Raw genomic sequence first — 19,276 nt, 5'->3', positions numbered from 1 at the left:
ACTGCAAACAGTCTGAAGCCTTTGTTAAGAGTTGTGAGAGAAAGAACAAACTTAAAAAAGGAAAACAAACCTCTACCTCCTGTTCAGTATAGCCCAACCATTACTTCATGGGGTATCTATAGAAAAGAGGTAGCTGAAAACGTCTAGGTAATGAATCTTTGGGAAACAAAACTCCTTGGCAGACATTTCTGCAGTAAATGCCCAGACTGCTGGATAGCAAAGATGGTCTTCTCTTATAAATCCTTATTTTCCACAACGGGTAAAATTGCTCTTTCTTCTCGTGAGTGCATATCGTCTCCAACTCTCTTTATAAAAGTGATGTGATCCGTCTAAGCATTAAGAGGTTCTTTGAATACAAGAAAAACAGGGAGTCAGATAGAAAACTGGTGGAATTGTATGACAATCATGGTAAAAAGGATATACTTAGGGCTGAGAAGGCGCTAGGGCAGAAGTCTAATGTATTCCTTGTATCAGTCTTCACTGCCAAAGATCCTGGGCAGATCCTGTGAATTCTTTGTAGCAGATATATTAGAGGACCTAGATCAATTTCCAGTAAAAATGCAAGAAGTATTAGACCAAATAAATACGTTAGTGAATGCTGGGAACCAGAGGGGAATGGGTTGCAGAGAGGGGACAGGTTTGTACACACTTCCTAGGTAGCATCTGCCATAGTCACTGTCAGGAGTGGAATACCAAGGTGATGGACCACTGGTTAGGCACTCCTATGTATCAGAGGGATGACCAGGGAATCTGCATACAGAATTCAACATAGAGCACAATGGTCTCATTGTAGACTTTGCCTTGCTATGTTTGTATGAAAAAAAAATAAGCTAGAGATCATGAACAATTCAGCTGTTGTGTCTAAAGTTTTTCTGGATCTTTAAGACGAATCCCCGTCCATGATCTACTTGTATTCCAGAATAACAGATGTTATATGTGTCATTTTACGCTGAAGAGGCACTCCTAACTTCATAATTTACTTCACCATCGTTGCTTGTTCTTGGAATAACTCTTTTTTACATGTATGCTATTGACATCAAGGAAATAAATTAATCCTCCTCTGAAGGCAACAGCCACAACTATTTCATCTTGTGGACACACAATGAAGAAGACAGACAAAACCAGACTTCTGGAAGATTATTTTTTTTCCTCTCAAAGATACTTTTGTGGAAGTAACTTGAACAAGAGGCTAGACAGCTCCTATGCTTATCACTGCCAGGTAATTGTTACAATTGCCCATAGCACAGAGCATTCATTCGAGAAGGGGGTACCTACAGAACATTTGCAACTGACTTTGCAACAGGCTGCTACTGGTCTTCACTGAAACAAAGTTCCCCCAGCTCGCTTTAAGGCAGGTCAGTAATTTCTGTAGAGACACCATCATCACTTAGGGAAGAAGTGGCAGTTTTATAGCACTAATAGCCCAGCTAGAGACCTACTGGCATTTCTAGGAGAGAGCCAAGCATTTGTAAAAGTGATGAGCTGCGTTAACTTTACCATACTTAGATAAAACCTTGCCATTCCTCTGCAGAAAGAGCATGATACAGTTAGGGCTGAAGCACAGTTGTAAAGTATGCTGATACTGAATGATGGTGTTGATAGGGAAAAGAAACATATTACATGTTAAAACTAGAATGTGCAACTTTGCAAAAACTGGTTAGTTGGCAAACTCCATTTCAGTTTTATCTGTGAACTGTAATCATATGTAAAGTAAAACATACAAGATGACTGGCTACTGATAGGCAGACTCACTTCAGACAAAAACAATGAAAAACACCAATAGCCCATCACATTTTATATCTTTGATACTACTCATTCTTTTGAATCTTGACAGATCCAAGTGCTCTGAGCTTGTAAATTAGCATTATTAAGGCAAAACCCCAATTTCAGTAAGAAAAAGACTGAAAGATGATGGGGATGTAAGACAGCTGTTACTGGAACTTTAGTTCTAAATAATACTGGTTTTCCCTCAGATTTGTTTCTAGTTTGTGGAGGGGGATGAGTATGCTGTGCTTCACTATACTGTTGTTACTCTGCTGCTGTACAAAAGGTAGCACTTTTGTAAATGACTTCTGCAGGCAGCATGGATTTGTGGGTTATAAGGGAACAAGAATAACACAGCACTGATGGCAAGTGAAAACAATCAATACAGATTCCAAATTTTGTATCCAAGCAGAAAAATTGCTAGCATACTGTAAAGGTTCATTTAAGCTCTTTGCCACACATCCTCACATACCCTGAGGGGATAAACACAAGGGCGCAGTAGCAGACTTCTATGAATTAAAACTAGATGATGGGTATGCTTTAGCATATTTTAATATTTCTGTGTGGTCGTTAAAGCCTTGTAAGAGTGAAGTGGCAGTTTAGCAGATAACAAACTGGTCTTCTACCAGTGAGACCACTGACTATACCTAAGAAGGTATCAGTTCATACAGCTGCAGGTTTTGTTCAGGAGCAATGTAAGAGTAATACAGGGGTTAAAGATACAGTGCCATTAGAATGATTCAGTCAGCAAACATGATCAGGTAGTTATACCTTAACATCTGCATTAATTTAGATGAAAAAAATTGTTACCAGCAAGCTTTCTGTTGACTGACACTAACATGAACAGGAAAGAGGAGGGCAAATGATAGGAGAGGATGGAAGAGAAGGGGAAAATAGAGGGGGAGGAGGGGGAAAGGAGGAGAAAAGGGAAAGGAAAAGGGAAGAAAAGGAACAAAGGAAAGGGAAGTGGAAGAAAGGATTTGGTGTGACACAGCTTTTGATCATTTATAGAGGTGTACATGGAAATTCAGAGCTGATGCCATGCTTCTGTAACATTATCTATATATGTAGGGAACTCAGTGGGACTGTATAGACATTAGGCTGCTTTCCAGCTTAGATCGTATTATAATCTTGGAGTCTGGGATTTCAGCTTGAAGAAGCTGACTGTCTCTTTCAGAAAAAAAAAAAATTTTTTTGGTCCTGGTTAGTTATTCTCAGTGATGAAGTGACTGGCCAGCTCAGTGATCAGTTTCTCAACAGCAGTTACGTCTGTTCTTTTCCTCTACAAAGGGCATACTGAAAAAGAAGCAATGTAGCAGTATGACCTGTATCCTTTTTACTTGTTGATTATTTTTTATTTATTAAAAAGGTCTGAAAAATTAATCACAGGTTTTACTTTAAAGATAAAGGAAATGCTGAGCCACATTTCTGCTGTTTTCTTAATCAGTTGCCTAAATTCGTTTTGGAATGAATTTTCTCTGCTGAGATGAAAGGGTCAGTGCATTACATCCTTCACAGACAAATCTTTTCATGTAAATATTTTTATAAATAAGATTGGTCATAAAGAACCAATTATAAAATAAATAGTAAGTTTGAGTAAATAAATAGTTTTCCATTATATTTAATCTGGAATCACATTGCTGCTTAACAGTGTTGTAATTTTCCAGTTGGCCACAGAAAATGCCAAAACTGAAGGATTTCATACACTACTTGGTATCCAATGCTATGAAACTGAAGTGAGAAAAAAAACATTTTCAAAATAAAGGTTGTTCTTTTTATCAGCTGGTGTGGTTAACCTCTGAAACAGGCTTTCCAGGAAAGCTGTAGAAAATTTTGTGATTTCCTTACATCAAGTATGGATGCACTTCAGGATGACGAATTTGTGCTTTGTCAAACATGTATCAGTTTGAATGTGGAGGAACTCGGAGAAGCATTTTGGCCACAGGTTGGAAGACTAGATAATCTAAGAATCCTTTCTGGAGTTGAATTCTTGTAAACTGTAAATAAGATTCCTAAAATAAACCAAATGTGTGAGCGTGATATGAACAATAAGCAAACAAAACAACAACAAAAACAATGTAGAAAACCCATCTTAAAGAAACAGGACTTTTGGAGCTTCATTTTCCTTTACAGGTTAGTTTTCTGAAACTGAAGGCAATTTAAGTGAAAAGAAGTGATTATGTTTAGAATCACAAATACAGCCAATTATAAACACTAGTTAATTGCTATGATTCAACCTTTTTTTGTGTGTGTTTCCTCTTTATGTGTACAACTGTGTCACAAGCACCAAAATGAAGGACAGGGTCAAAACATGGAACTACTCTGAAATGTAGCACCACAACTGAAATGATAATTTTTGAACACTGGTTTCTAAGGATGTTTCTCTCACTTTAATCTCTCCTTTAAAGCTACTTCTGTAGCTCTGATTGCACTTGTTACCCTTTCTTCTGCCTTTTTCGTTTCTTCTATATCCTTCTCAAATAGATGACAAGAATTCTTTGCAATATTCAAGTTTATACAATGATATAACACTGTGGATGTTTCTCTCAATCCCTTTCCTTGTACTTTCTAATCTCTTACTTATTCTTTTGAGTTTCCTTAACAGAAAACTGAATTTTTCCATGAAATTACTCACACTAACTTCACGATCTCTTTGAAGAGTGGTAACAGAGAGCCCTTCATCGTATATGTACGTGTATGTATGATGTATGATATATGCTACAGTTACTTTTCCACAAATAATTGCCCCTCAGGTGCTGTTAGCACCTACTGCCCTTGTAGGCTTTGCCAACTTGGTTCTTCTCCTCCCAGCAGTACCACTGCTGGTGTTGCCCACCCCACCCTTAATCTGTAACACCGTTGCCAAAGCTACTTCCCTTGTTCCCAGGTTTCTTGCTTCAGACAACCGTTGTTGGCCACTGTTCCTTGTTTTCATGATCAACTGCACTCATTTCCCATCTGATGGTCTCCATGGATGTTCGCTAAAATAACTGTTTGTTTTCACATCTGCTAAAGGTGTAACAGAACTACTGGGAATGTCACACTGGGGATGGAGGTTCTGCATCCCTGCACATGGCAACTGGTCAGATCCTTGTTTCACTTTCTCAGTCTGCAAATTGGTACAACTCCCAGTTGCAAAAAATGTCCTTTATCTTCCAAAGAAGAGGTTGGCACTACTGTAACATTCTTCTACAGCTAATTCTGCATTAGATATGTTGGTTTTGATATTTACACCCAGGAAAAGTGACACAGGTATTTTAAATAATTCTCTAGTTTTCCTTCTAATTCCAATTTCAAGGGGCCCAACACATGTCTGGGACAGTTAGTACCAAGATACAAGCTACTCTAGCAATGATTCACTAATTAGCCCAAGCCCCTTCAAGTCAGTCTTTGTTAAATACAGATATTGCAAATTCAGCTCACTTTTGAGCAACACTTTCATTTCTGAGTTTTATGACAGAAGAATCCTTCAGAGTTCAATGAGTAAGTAGGGATGGATATAGTCTAAGTAGGGATGGATATAGTCAGAGCCAGTATAAAGCTGGTTCAGTATGAATTTTATCACTTCAGAGGGAAAAGGATGACGTAGTCTTATAAAATTCCACCATTCTTCTGGAAAGACTGAAACTAATCGAGCAATACCTGCACCTCCCTAAGGAAAGGTCAAACTAAAAAGAATACTGAGTTAACAAGATGATTCAGCAGGCTGGAATTGTATTTCTTTTAACTTGACATTTAGACTGAATTAACAACCTGAACTTACTCAGCAAGCAATGGAGCTCAAAGCAAATCCATTTAGTTTTATATCAAGAAAATCCAAAATGTGCCAGGCTGACATGAGTAACACCTACTAAGCCTTGACCATCCTGGAATGCAGAAGCAGTAGCAGAGTAGAAGAGCTTTTTCACTGCTGAATAGTGAAAGAAAACATGCAGAAAGAAAAGGCTCCCAAGAGTAGTGTGCAATTAATAAAAGGCCAAGGCCAGATTGCTAACCACAGTTACAAATTTTCTTCATAAAGAGCTCAAAGACTGATGCAGAAAGGCCAGGCTGAAACGATGTGAAAGTCAGTTCTTTCAGCTTGACATTTAAACTGAACTGATAAACTGACCTTGCTCAGCAAGCGAGAGAGAAAAGTATCAGGTAAGGCCTTTAAAGGCTTTTAGTGAGCGCTTTCAAGCTATGCCAATAGAGAAACTAGAAAGCAATACCCAGGTGAATTACTAAACTTCCCCAGTGATAAGTGTTTTTAAAGGCTCAGCTCCTACCAAAGGCACGAGAGCAGAGTGCTACTGGTGTTTCACTGACAATAGCTGCTATCAGAAACTAGTGGCAGCGCTCATTCTATTTTCTGTGCAAGCCAATGGCTTGTATGCAGTGTTTTATAGACATAACCAACCTTTAAGCGTTTTCAAAGGGATTACTAATAGGAATAAAAAAATGCATATACTTCAGTGTTTGCTAGGTAGGGAAACCTCCATCACAGAATTGTTTGCCTAATTTTTTTCTTTTTAATTTATGCTCAGAATTTTTATGGATTTATTTTTCTTCTACTTCTCTGCTGAAATATAATTTGGTTTTATATATGCTATAACTTGTTTTTATTCACACTTTGTTTATATCTCATCTTTAATAGGCCAGATATAAGTGACAAGATCTCAGCTAAATGGAAATTTCTCTTTCCACATGTTTGGGGCAGTTTTAGGCAAAGTGTTACATTACCAGATAAAATGGATGTTACGGCTTTCTCAAACACTGCAATATTGTGCCTCTTCTGCCTCCTATGTGACTAGAAACAAAACAGTCCAGTATTACAGATTCCCTTAGTAAACACCTTATGTGCCTTTTATTAGCTGAGAAGCTTCTTAGCAGAGAGATCTCCCATTTGGATTTAGATTACCACACTTCAATACTTCAGGCCTGGAATAGACCCCAAAGGCAGCCCCAGCACATACTCAGCTGTGATTAAGCTAGCAGTTTAGCAGGTCAGTTGTACTGCTAAAAGTCAAATAATCACCCATTCACTGTAAACTCAGATGACTCTACCTCAAGTCTAGAGACTGTTGTTTTAAGATGCATACAGTGCAGACGTTTTGATGCTTAACAAACAGGAAAATGAAGCCTCAGACCTCTAAATCTTAAAAACTAACAGTGAATGTTCATTCTTTTCAGCTTTATATCTTTAATAACAAGGAAGAATGAATTAAGGCCACAAAGGGGACAGTGGTCCAGTTACAATGAAAACTGTATGAAACAGAAAAGTTAAAGCGTCAACAGATTAGGCACAATTTTCTTAAAAATAACTTGAGAAATAGAGTAATAAACCTTATGCCTATTTCTCTGAAGGAAACCTGGGCTGTTAAAAAGATACAATCACATTTTTTTCTCTCATATCCTCATGTCCAGAGGGATATTGAGTTATGAAGATCTTACGATTAAACAGCTGAAGAGTTCATCTGACAACCACATTACTAGGGAAGAGAAATTCAGATGAAACACATACCTGATAAGAGATGTAAAACTCTGTGTGTGGTGGGATAGACTGGTATTATTTCTCTTGGGAAGGTTCGGACAGATTCTCCTTCAGCAAAGGAGGCTCCCAGTAAAACAAGTATCAGGTGCAAACTGGAAAGTGCCTGAACAGTATTTTTTTTCTTTCAGCAGGACCAAATGTTTTGAAGAGCCATATGTTAGTACCTAATTAAAAAAAAAAAAAAAGCCTCTACTCTAGGTATTTCTGAGGGTGGTTCTCATCCTGCTGGAAGCGGCTCTCTGTCGGGGCACAGTGTGTTCGCCCCAGACCTGCCCAGGTGCAGCTGCCCGACCCGCACAAGCTGCTTGGAGGCTTTGCTGCTGTCAAGGCAGTGGCACCACTCCGTTCCTCCCACTCCACTTCCCACCTTATCCCCTTGCCATATGTGCAAAAACAAACAAACAAAAAATTTCAGCCAGCTGATTGCCTCAGTGTATAATCCAACTGAGTTACACAAGGTATTGAGTCCTGTAGGATTACATTCTATCAAGGCTAGTAATTAAAGGCACTCAGAGTATTTCCAATTAATTTTCATTGACTCAGAATAACAAAATGCTGCCTGAAATATAAGTCTCTGTGTTTAAAATATTATTGGTGGTATTTCTGCCATCATTTTTCACTTGTCACAGTGGCCCTCACTTTACCATCAGGCCCGCTGAAATAACTAAGAGCCAGATGCATAGTAAGATACTTGTAAATTCAAGTATGACTGCAGTTTTAATCTACTACAGAACACAGAAGCTAATTTCTACTGACTCACCACGAGACAGAGCCAAGTAGTGTGCAAAGCAGTGATGATTTAGTAAAAGGGAAGAATTCCGTAAAATACCCTGGCTGTTTATTTCAATAACAAAGGAAAAAAGTCTAGACCAAAAAAACCCAAAATAAACCACACTGTAACAATACTGATTTGGATTGACTGTATGAACATAACAGAATGCATAATTAGAACATCAAAATTAGTGTGACTTTCCAACACTTTGTCATACTGATCTCAGAAAGCTGAATACCAGTATTTGCACCTCTACCTTTGTTAATCCCCAAGGGCCATGAACTATTACATGAATGTGAGAGCTGCACATTTATTACTGTATCATGTCATGCATACTGAACAAGGTGGTGAAGAAGGAGAAGGTGGAAAAAGGTTTAGGTAGAACCACAGAAACCCTCTTGGCATTTTATAAGCTGGCTGCTCTGCAACAACAGAAGTGTTTCATTTGAAAAGAGCCAAATTACAGATCAGTTAAGGTCAAAATTATTCCTAGTGTGACATTTTTGTGCTGGGAAACTGATTCACAAAAATGAAAACATCCTGTGGGAACACGCAAATTGAGACATTTCTGGTGGTACCCAAGTTTCCCTGGCTTCTCTTGTTCCTTGACAATATGCCTTACAGAGATCTAAAATGCCTGGGCTTTTGGTGCCTAGTTACCTCACAGAGCTATTTTATTCAGGGCAATGTTGACACATTTCTACACAGTCAGGAACCTTCCTTGGCTACCTGCATGCATGCTCCTGCATATGGAGCCCACACAAGTACAAAAAGAAACTTGTTCAGCTTCTAGAGTGTGTATGATCTGAAAGAGCGACCTGCCCACTTCACATAAATGTTAAGTATTGAAGTATAAACTGTGAAGACAACATAACCTCACATCACTACCAAAATTTTGTACTTATTCTCATTTAATCTGTTATATTTCTATTACACCTGGGTTTGCCTCCACTGAAAATAAAGGTAGGTTTCATAGAAGAAGCGTGCACGTACCATTTAAGTTTAAGTCTTAGCAGGGTATAATGTTCACCACAAAAAAACCCGGATGGTAGGTGATAAAAATATAAGAATATGAGTAGTAGTTGAACAAAATAAGTATCTATTATGGACAGGTTAGGCCACCTTAGCTTTAGTCAGGTTAAGCTGAAGCTATAGGATCAGAAAACATTGGAGATGTAAGACAGAGATGAACTGGCCTTTTTCACCTTTTGTTTGTGGATGAAACAGCTTTAGTGCCAAGTAGCCAGGGAATCTAAATTTTACCTTCTTTTAATTGTGGCCGAAAAGAATGATCAATCTCATAACTTTATATAGTTTAATAGATTTTATTATGAAGATTAAAAAAGCCTGACAGTTCAGTTGCATTCCTCCAGCCATAAACCTTGAATCTGTCTTTATGCATAGGTTCCTATGCAGTTGTGAAAGTTATTCGAGTTAGCAAAAAAATCCTACCTAGCTGGTAGTATTAGAAACTAATGAAATAATGGATTAGAATTTTGAAAAAATGTTTGATCAAAACTTTACATATTCACCTTTCTTCTTTTAGGTGCTTTTGCTTTTCATTCTGTAAGTGTATAATCATCATTCACATCCATTTCATATCGCTGTACCATGTCGATTTGTCATGTCAAACTGGCATGCCATTGTTCTTCACTACATGACTAAGTTCTCAGGTAAAATTCTTTCCCTCTGTTACTGCCAACATATACTGCCTCAGGCAATGTATCTTGAGCTCTCAGGATTTTCAGCAGTGGAAGAGGGGTAAAATCAAGGAACCAATGAATGGTAATAGCTACTACAAATGTCTGTGGGCAAACCCTGTAGTTGTAAGTAACACGGGACTAACATGGAGGTGGAATAAGGGTGGGAAAAGTCAGAGCAAACATCCTTGTTAACCGTCTTTGCTCCACCAGGAAAAAGCAGAACTGCATTTTCGATTGTGACTGAAGGCTTCCCTATATACATTATGGTTTACATGCAGTGATAGCCCTCTGCTTTGGCACACACACACCCAGAGTGCACTGACTGGGGACCGGCATAAGGACTCTCACACATGGCACGGTTAATGTGATACCAAGCGCATGACAGTCGCCAGCGAGGGAAGCTCTTGGGCAGTGCATATTTGTTCTTTCTTCACTGCACAGCAGTGTTCCTTTGCAGGTACACCCTCAGAAGTGTTACTCTGGGGGACAATGCTGCAGTGCTACATGTAGGACAATTTATTTTGCTCCAAGTCTTCTGCCAGGGATTGTGCCTGAGGTCACAAGTTAGTCTCTTAAATGGAGTTAAACTACGGGTGAGTAAGTGTGGCTCAGTCCTCCATGCTGAAATATAAGTACAAAAACCCCCACATTCTTTACCCTGCATTTAACCTTTCCAGTTTTATAACTGGGGAGCAAAACAAAACATCTTATGCTTTTACCTATCAGGAAAAAACTTTACTAAACTACCACCTGAACTGAGACAAAGTGAGTGCTTAGTCCTGCTGTACACCATTTGCTGTAAACCGAAAGAGTTGTGAGGCTGCAGCCTGTTCTTTATGGACATAATGACTCCAGGGATTAACACATCAGATCTTAAATTTCTATTAGCCTGTTATTAAAGATTGTGACAGGCTTATTTCCTTCCTAGTTTATCTAAAGAATGAAAAATGGCAAACCCAATGAAATCCTATTTTCTGACCAGCCATTAACTTGATTTACAATGAATTTGTACAGTGCCTGATTTATGCCAACATTGTATCACTGTTTCTCTGCAAAATACAAACAATTAGCTAATGATTTATGCTTATGCAAGCACAGGGGAAAGAAGATCATAATCTTTGCTCACGCCTGTTCCCCTTCCAGCATGCTCAGACCTCAAGAAATGAAGACTAATCTTGTCACATGTGCTTCAACAGTCAGTTGACACTTTTTAACTAGAAATACAGGGGACGGCCCCAAGTGAACATACCTGTTACCTGTGTGTTCAATGTGTCTATGCAAGATCTGACAGCAGCTGAACTCACTAGACACTTTGAAAGGTATTTTACATTGGATTGACTCACCGTACTTTTACTCTCTGAAAAGCTGAGACAGTGAACTTACAAGCCTCACAGTTACACACAAGGAAAAAATGTTAGCTGTCTCCTTTATTTCTCTGGGTTTCACATTTTTCTTCATTGGTACAGAAAACACTGAATTTTATGCCCTTGAGACAGACTCTTTCAATAAAAGCTGGTGTTAATGTAGCGAGCAAAACTGAAATCTTTTTACAGTTGAAAGCAGTGAACCCCAAAAGTCAATGTTATATTAATAGTGTCTTCATGATAGCTACATAGCAATCTGTTCACCTGCTGGGCAAGCCCTAAGAGTTATGAAAGAATACAAGAATAAGGTAGGTCTTTAAAAATTAAGCATGCTAGTAAATCTTTCTCTGAGCTAATCAAAGCAACTTTTTATTCCATCAGGCTTTCCATTAAAAAAAAAAAATTAAAAAAAATCAGCTAACAGGAATATTCAGTGCTTGCTTCATTATAATATACTTGAACAGAAATGTAACAATAGAACTGTCTGAAATGTGAAATGCTAACATCTAAGAATTGTTCTTTATGAAAGTGAAAACCAGTATTCATAAAATCCTCATCCAATGAATGCCAAAATCCAATGTCAAAATGCTATGGATTTTGTTTCAAAAGTTATGTATTGCTTGTATTTTATATTACGACCTGACACAAAGTAACAACAACATAATGGCATAATCACTTAACTACCATACCATTGTTTTGAAAATCACTGAAAACATGTACTATTTTTAAAAAAATAAATGACTAATACACTGTATCCTCTTTTCAAGGTCAAAGAGTCTCCTTGTTTTGTTATTACACAATTTGCTTCTTTTAGTGGGACTCATCTTACATGTCCCTGGCTGATAAAAGTTGCCTGTTTTGAGAGTAACCTCCTTGGATGTGACTTTCTTTCTCTATTGTCTAAAGACGGAATGTAGAAAAAAGAATAAAATTAAGCTAGATAGATGCTAAAAATGCCTTGAATTCTCAGAGTCAAATTCTCAATACCACATGCTTTCCTTCTGTAGAATAGGAATTGTAGGATCAGCTGTATGAAGCACTGGAAGATCTATGTACATTCATAGCATTTTCAAGCCATCAAAGGAAAAATTCTGTGAAAATCTCTCCACTGACAGAAATAAGATCTATGTATGCAAAAAATGGCATCAGGGTAAAAGAGAAAAAGGAAGCAATGGGACTCATGGTCTACAAAAGATGGCAGTGGTTACAGAAAGATCAGAAAAAAATTTAAACAGGAAGAGTTGATATGCAAAGATGTTTATATTTATGTAAGATGATTTACAGATAGTGACCTGATTCTAAACAAATTACATAATCAACAGAATTAATTAGCTCCTCAAGAAAAGGCAAGAGCAATGATTTTTTGCCTTTTTTTCTCAAGTATTCTATGACTTTTTTTTAATAATTTTCAAAATAGCTGTCCTAGATATCACCTCACCTACAGGACTCTGAGAAATTTCTTCATGGCAGAAGCCAAGAAGACTTGAGGATAACCAGATCTTCAAAGAACTGATCACTGATACATACTATGTGCAACCTAATGGATTTCAGTGCTTCTCTGCACTCCTCAGCTGCTTTGCCTTCCAACCTGAGAAATTATTTAGAAACTCAGAGAAAAAATACTATTGTATAGGAATGTCAATTGCTCTCATAATTTAAAGCTCATTCTTATACCGAAATCCCAGACCAAACAATAAAAATGCATGTCCTGAGTGTTGGTATAACAGGATGTTCCTGTCATCACAGAATCTAAAAAATGCCCTGTTGCCAGATTTGTTTAGCTGTGCAATAGCTTGTACGTGCAGAATTTTGCAAAGGTCAAACAACTTCCTAGTCAGATGTTGAATATTGAGTGCTGTGTGCCAGTTGAAGGCTGTACAGAAAATCTGGAAATACTGGTTTTGATGCTTTTGTTGATGAAGCCAGCTATAGGCTATATGATTAAATTATTTTATAAATTTTGATAATCCAGCAGACCCTTTTCTTTACGTTTTGCTAAGTTTTATTCCAATTCTCTCAGCCTAACTTGAGACTTATTTCAATGAAGTTCCAATATCCTCATGACGATATGACATCTATCTATTCATATGCAAATTAAATCTCTTTTTGCTTGTGATTTATATGTAATCATTATATCTTTATGGCAAGGTTGAAAAAGGAAAGGCAAAGTTATTTATCATTCTTCCTCTATACCACCAGAAGCTAGGGCAGAAAGTATACATGAAGACCCAAATGCAAGAAATAAAATTTATGAACACAGAGTAAAAAATAATGAGATATGGCTGTCTAATGAGTATAGCTGTCTGACTGAGCATTGATGTAGTTAAGGGTCAAGAATACTTGGAATTAAGTCAAATCCCAAATGTACTTAATCACATTTGAACGGGATGAGCTACAGGAACCAAAGGATCAAGTCTACATCATCTGCACCTGAATTACATTTCACAAGACTTCTTTGTTTCATTAAATAACTGGAAAGATTTTGAGCTTTGCTTCTAAAATAAGGCCTATGACTACAAATCTGTTTTTATTTAGGGCTTTTAGAAGATAAGAGTTAATGGTACATAATTGCTTTATTGGTTTTCTCAACATAAGTCATAACTTCAGTGCTATCAAAAATAAAGTTTCTGAAAATCAAGTTTCTCTATAAATAGACATATGAAGCATATGAAGGGATGATGGAAAAATTATTACTTTTCCATCCTACTCTTTGTATTATGTTAATTTCAGTTTAAATCGCTGAGCATTCTGCCCTAATGTTTTGTCTTCCTACAATCATTTCCAAATGAGCTGGAGAACTGGAAACAGTCACAGAAGCGTTCCTTCTACTTTATAATGCTTTCCTGACTACTTTGATGAACAATGATGCAATAATTGCTTTTACAGATACTTTTAACTGTACAAAATAGTACAGACATAAAAAAGTATTAAGGAATCAGAAGTCATAAAAATCTACTCTTTCCTTTTTCTCTCAGACTTTCTTTGTGGGCACAGGAGATTTTGAAACCACCACTGTTGTTGATATCCAGCGCTTTAAAAAATATACTAGAGTCAAAATCTCACCATGCAGAATTCAAAATTAGTTTCTTCGGGTAATTGAGTCTCAGTTTCACTCTTTGGGGCATTACTTCTTAAATAAGAGACAGAAGCCTTTTACCTCCACTAATTTTGGTCCTCTGAGGTCTGGAAGAGAAGTAAGAAAGGACCAGGCAGCTCTAGAGTGCAACCTTTACTGCTTCCATTCCCCTACAAGGTGACAAGACTCAGGAAGGTTAGGGGATGGGATAAAAAAAGGTGATCTGGTTCTCCTGTGACACATGGAAGTCAGAAATCATGTGGCACTTTTCAGAAGAAACAACAAAAGTTGCTCTAAAGGGAAATAGTCAGGTAATTCCATTACCTGAACCCACATTTTGGTTACCAGTTAAACTAGCAGTTTATGAGGTGGACCAAAGGGTGGAGCACGAGGCATACTGGTAAGGCCAACTTCTGCCTCATATGGGCTAGTCTTAGAATCTGCCTTGAACTTTTTTTTTTTTTTTTTTTTTTGTCAAAAAACAAAGTAAAAGTAGAACTGGGGTGATGATGTGAAAGGGTGTAATAAATGTTCTTCATCTCTTATTTTTCCTCACTGTGCTCACGTGAAAAGAAAAAATCCTACAAAGTAGTACTATCAGGTCAGGGGTCACAAGTCCATCTAGTCCATACGAGACAGTGTGACCACTGGCCGGCCCTTTGCCCACTTTTAACACACTATTTGTGGCACTGAGCAAGAATTGCACGGTCAGATGTGTATTACACTACGTGTTTAAGTTGTTGTGCTCTGCTTACAGTCTTTTTTATCGTTTTCCATGTCCCAGCTACATTTCATACATAGTTGCTGAGCTTTGTTCAGGCACAGCTTTTGATGAAAGGAGACTGGCAATGAGCTGAGCCAAGATGAGTGTCTCCACAAAATCAATCTGAAAACTTTTCTTGAAACAACATTCTGGGACCTTTATTGTCCTTGGGGAGGATTTCTGTGTGCAAATGGGAGATGCAGACTGAAGAGATCTCTTTTAAAATTTTTACTAATTTTCATTAGGCTGGTTCATATGAGTTCGCTGGGCCCCTCAGTGGAGGATTTTAATCATATTGTGCCTTCTGCACTACAGTGATCACAATGCTAATCTCTATAATTCCACGTTTGGGAGCTCACTTTTCAAAGTGTAAACAACTGACACTGACTTTATAAGGAACATTTTTCCAGAGGGAATGCAATGATAGAGTCACAGAGAAGCATCATAAGCCAAAAACTAGGAAAAAAACCCCAAAACCTAACTGCACTAGGAGAAATAAACCATTCTCACTTTCTTTCCCTTGTTCTTTAGAATGTGCATCAATAAAATGTATGTGTCTATTTTTTGAGGGAGAAAACTTTGCCCCTGTCTACTTACAAGTATCAGGCACATCACCTCTACAGGAAAACTTAAACAAAAACCTGAATTTCTGCATCTGCAGAAATAGAAGAACAGGTTTCAAACATAGGAAACGAGATCAGCATGAGTGAAAATATGGACTCAGGGGGAAGAAAAGTCTAATAAAATATTTGTGTTTCTCTATGTCTTAAAATCAGATGCACTGTCAAGTTCCCTAACAGCTTCTGAAACCATAGTTGTTTTCTTCAGCTCTCTGTTTTGAGCATTATTTTGCTTAGCATCTCTGAAATGCTCTCACTATCCAGAGTTAGTATTTTCCTCCTCTGAGCGAGGTGCACAAGGATGGCAGCAAAGACTATCTGCAGAACCACACTCAACTCTCCAGATAATAAAGCCATTCTGGAAAAAACCCCATACCTTTAAAGAAAATAACTTGAGCAATTCCTAAGGGCCTTTGAGCTTGATAAATGGCAAGAGCTCTGAGATAATAGTGCAGCCACGTTGTAATACTGTTTAATGGCATTTGCTGTTAACATTATTCATACCAGGATGCTATCGGCCTGTAACTCCTTGAAAAGATTGTCTTTTATAAAACCTGTATTACTGCAATCCTTGCGTCTTTCACTATTACACGGATTGCAGATGATCTCGTTGGATCTACTAATGCCTTGAGTGACAGAATGCTACAGCACCTGAGTAAATTTAGAGTAGAAAAAGAGAGAGGCAGACCTATAATTACTGTCCCTGCAAAGGGAAAATGCAGGCAGTGTGCCAATTCTTGCATTAACTATCTCAGATCTTTTAATATATTTCTTTCACCTCAATTAATTTACATTGCGCTATTAATAATGGCATAACTCCTGCACTCTTGATCTCAGGTTGCAATACCATTAACGCTACAATGCTCTAACATAAAAACTTCTATATGTCTTCCAAAATATGAAATGCATATTTTAGAAATGTTACCAAGCAGCTGAAGCTGGGATGATGCACTTACTGTGTTTGCAATGCTCCCACATTTCTTCTAATGCATTACATAGAGGGTCACAGAAGGACTTTAATCTATGAGGCCAGAACATTGCAAGATAATTTTTTGCCCACATGAGAAATTAACAGCATTACAGTGGATGTAGCAACCTCTCTTAACTTTTTTTTTATTACCCTACCTGCTTTTTGTAGTTTTATGTAAGAGCTACTGTATTTTTATTTGTGTATTTCTCATCTCTTCCTTCAGTTTGAAACATTACGTACTTTAGCATTTCATAATTAAACCTGTTTATTGCAGAATAGCTACAGGACCTCAGATCAAAGGGAAAACAGTCTGTGTTTCAGCAACCGTGTCATGATACATTCTTTGGAAATTTATGTATATACGTCACAGGAAATTTATGAAGTGCAAGATTTCAGGATTATAGTACTGGAAACAGTTTCTGATACATCACAGAAAGTTGAGGACTGATGATTTTTCTGATTTCTTTTTGCTGAAATACAACTTATCAAGGAAATATTTAACAAACACCTGGCAAGCATTAGATGTTTTGTGTAAAAAATTAAGGTTTAGCTATTCCAAGACTTCAGAAATGCTCAGGCAGCTGTTGTGACCCTTGGTCATAACAACTTTAGAGAGGAGATATGATTTAATCCTCACTGCAGTTCCTTTGCATTTAACAAGTCTTTGTTTCCTCAGACCTGTCCTCCAACAGGTCATGCAAGGCAAGGTTCAGCTTTTTTTCATTTTCACCGTTTACAAAGTAATTTCCCAGGAACCTCTAACCTCAGCACCCCAGAAGCTTCCTAATCACTCTGGAAGGCATACAGAGGATGGAGGAGAGACAACTGTGGAAAATGCTATTCCTTCTCCCATTTTTTCCTCTGGGCAGTAAATCAAATCAATCAACCTAGTTTTCCCCCTAGTCGACCCAGTCTTTATGTCTAAATACAAAATGGCTACAGATTGCACATATCTTTTCTATAATAATTTGTTCCTTCAGCATATTTGCCACAACTTCTTGAGACCCATCAAGCAGATCAGTGAGATTACTTTTAATCTAACTGAATTAAAAAAAAAAAAAGTTGAATAAAAAACCACACCTACATGTAGAACTGGAAGCTAAAGCACATGCTAAAGAAACTTCAGCCATACAAGTATTTGTGTGTTGTGGGTGATGGCTGTTGTCAGGAAGAGCAGTGAGGGCTGAAGGAAAGAAGAGACAAAAGTTTAAGTTGTTTCTTCTGCATATTATTAGTAGCACATGTTCCAAGATCCTGCTCCTTTCTTCAAGGTGATGGCAAAGAATACTGCTGCCCAGGGACCAGATATGATCTGCAATTTCACTTTAATGGTTTATAATCAAAGGAAATTTTTTTCTGTATTACTACTGCATAGCATTAAGAGGAGTACTAATGTGTGACTCATCAAAGGATTTTACTGACCCACTCAGTACTCAAGCGGGAAAAGATTTCCCACTTGGGCTTCAAATGTTCTGAAAGTTTTGACAAATCATGTGAAACACACAACCTTAATTCTTTATGACTAATCAAAAGTAAACTACGTCCATTTTAATTCTGTATGAAAGTCTCTACTCAGGGATTTACTGCCTTTTTTCCCTTTGTTAATTTAACACCTTTAGTTAATTCATCTGAATATTTTAGAGAACTGCTTCTTAGAGAACACCTATACACTCATTCCTTTCGCATTATCCATCATTAAACCATTTTGCTACTGTCCTAAGAGTATCCAAACTTCACAATACCACACCCTTGGCAGTGTCTTTTGGAACATTCATTTTGGATGCAGTACCCCTTACCAGTCAGGGGAGCATCATTGTAGCAGCAGCAGTAGTAGTTTTAAATGTGGCCTAGAATTACAAGGAGAAGCTGATCCTTGGGATAACTGCAAATTGCAGTGGAACTGCATTACTGTAGAGTTAGGTCTGCACAGACTGAGAAGCAATATGTCACCATCCAGGAAGAACCAAGAAAAAATGTTTGCACAGATGTCTTATTTATAGACAGGTGTGTGTTGGCTTCATTACAAATGCAACCTTCACCCAGATATGCTGGTTTTCCTAGAACACAGTATTTCCAAACTGCAAAATCAGTATCTACATGGATGTTATCTGGTTGCTCTGACTGGCACTTTCATTCAGGAGAATGAAAAAGATTGGTGAAGTCCTCCTGCCCCTTCCTTGAGGCCTTTTGTGGTCTTTTTAGTTTCATTTTGCTTTGTTGTTTTGCTCTCTATCATCCGTCAGTACTTCCAAATTTGACAGAAGAGAAATACAACATGTGCCTCAGAGCAGTTTGCACTATCAATAGCACGTAGCTGCTTACCTGTTTAACAGCGTACAGGAGGCGGCCGTAGCAGTACATCATGACCATCACAGGGATAACCAAGCAGAATATGAAGAGACAGATGATATAGGATGTGGACTCAGCTGACTCCGAGGACCAACGTACCGAACAGCTTGTGCCCGCACCTTCTACCCCGTAACTGCTCCAGCCGATCAGAGGTGGAACAGTCCAGACCAGGGAATAAATCCACGAACCACCAACTGCCAGCAAAGCCTTGCGGTAGTCAGCGCTGCGCTTGTTGCACAGGGTGAGAGTGCTGTAGCGTTCATAGGACAGGACAGCCAGGGAGATCAGGGACACAATGCCTGCAATGGACCAAGCAATTTAAACGCTTACTTTCATTATTTTGCACGGTATCCATTTGAAAC

At 38.0% G+C, this 19,276-nt stretch overlaps 1 protein-coding gene across 1 annotated transcript in view; it reads right to left on the bottom strand.

Moving 5' to 3' along the window:
- The window catches only part of LOC101910783 (pinopsin-like), a 92,487-nt gene that overhangs the window by 43,781 nt on the left and 29,430 nt on the right, over positions 1-19,276 (bottom strand). The window contains exon 3 of the mRNA XM_055802962.1: positions 18,888-19,213. Coding sequence (XP_055658937.1) covers positions 18,888-19,213 — 326 coding nt within the window. The remainder of the gene's footprint in view (positions 1-18,887; positions 19,214-19,276) is intronic.

This window comes from Falco peregrinus, chromosome 4 (genome assembly GCF_023634155.1).
Source record: "Falco peregrinus isolate bFalPer1 chromosome 4, bFalPer1.pri, whole genome shotgun sequence".
Lineage (NCBI taxonomy): Eukaryota > Metazoa > Chordata > Aves > Falconiformes > Falconidae > Falco > Falco peregrinus.
Note: the sequence above shows the minus strand (reverse complement) of the source record. Positions and strands in the feature narration are given on the sequence as shown.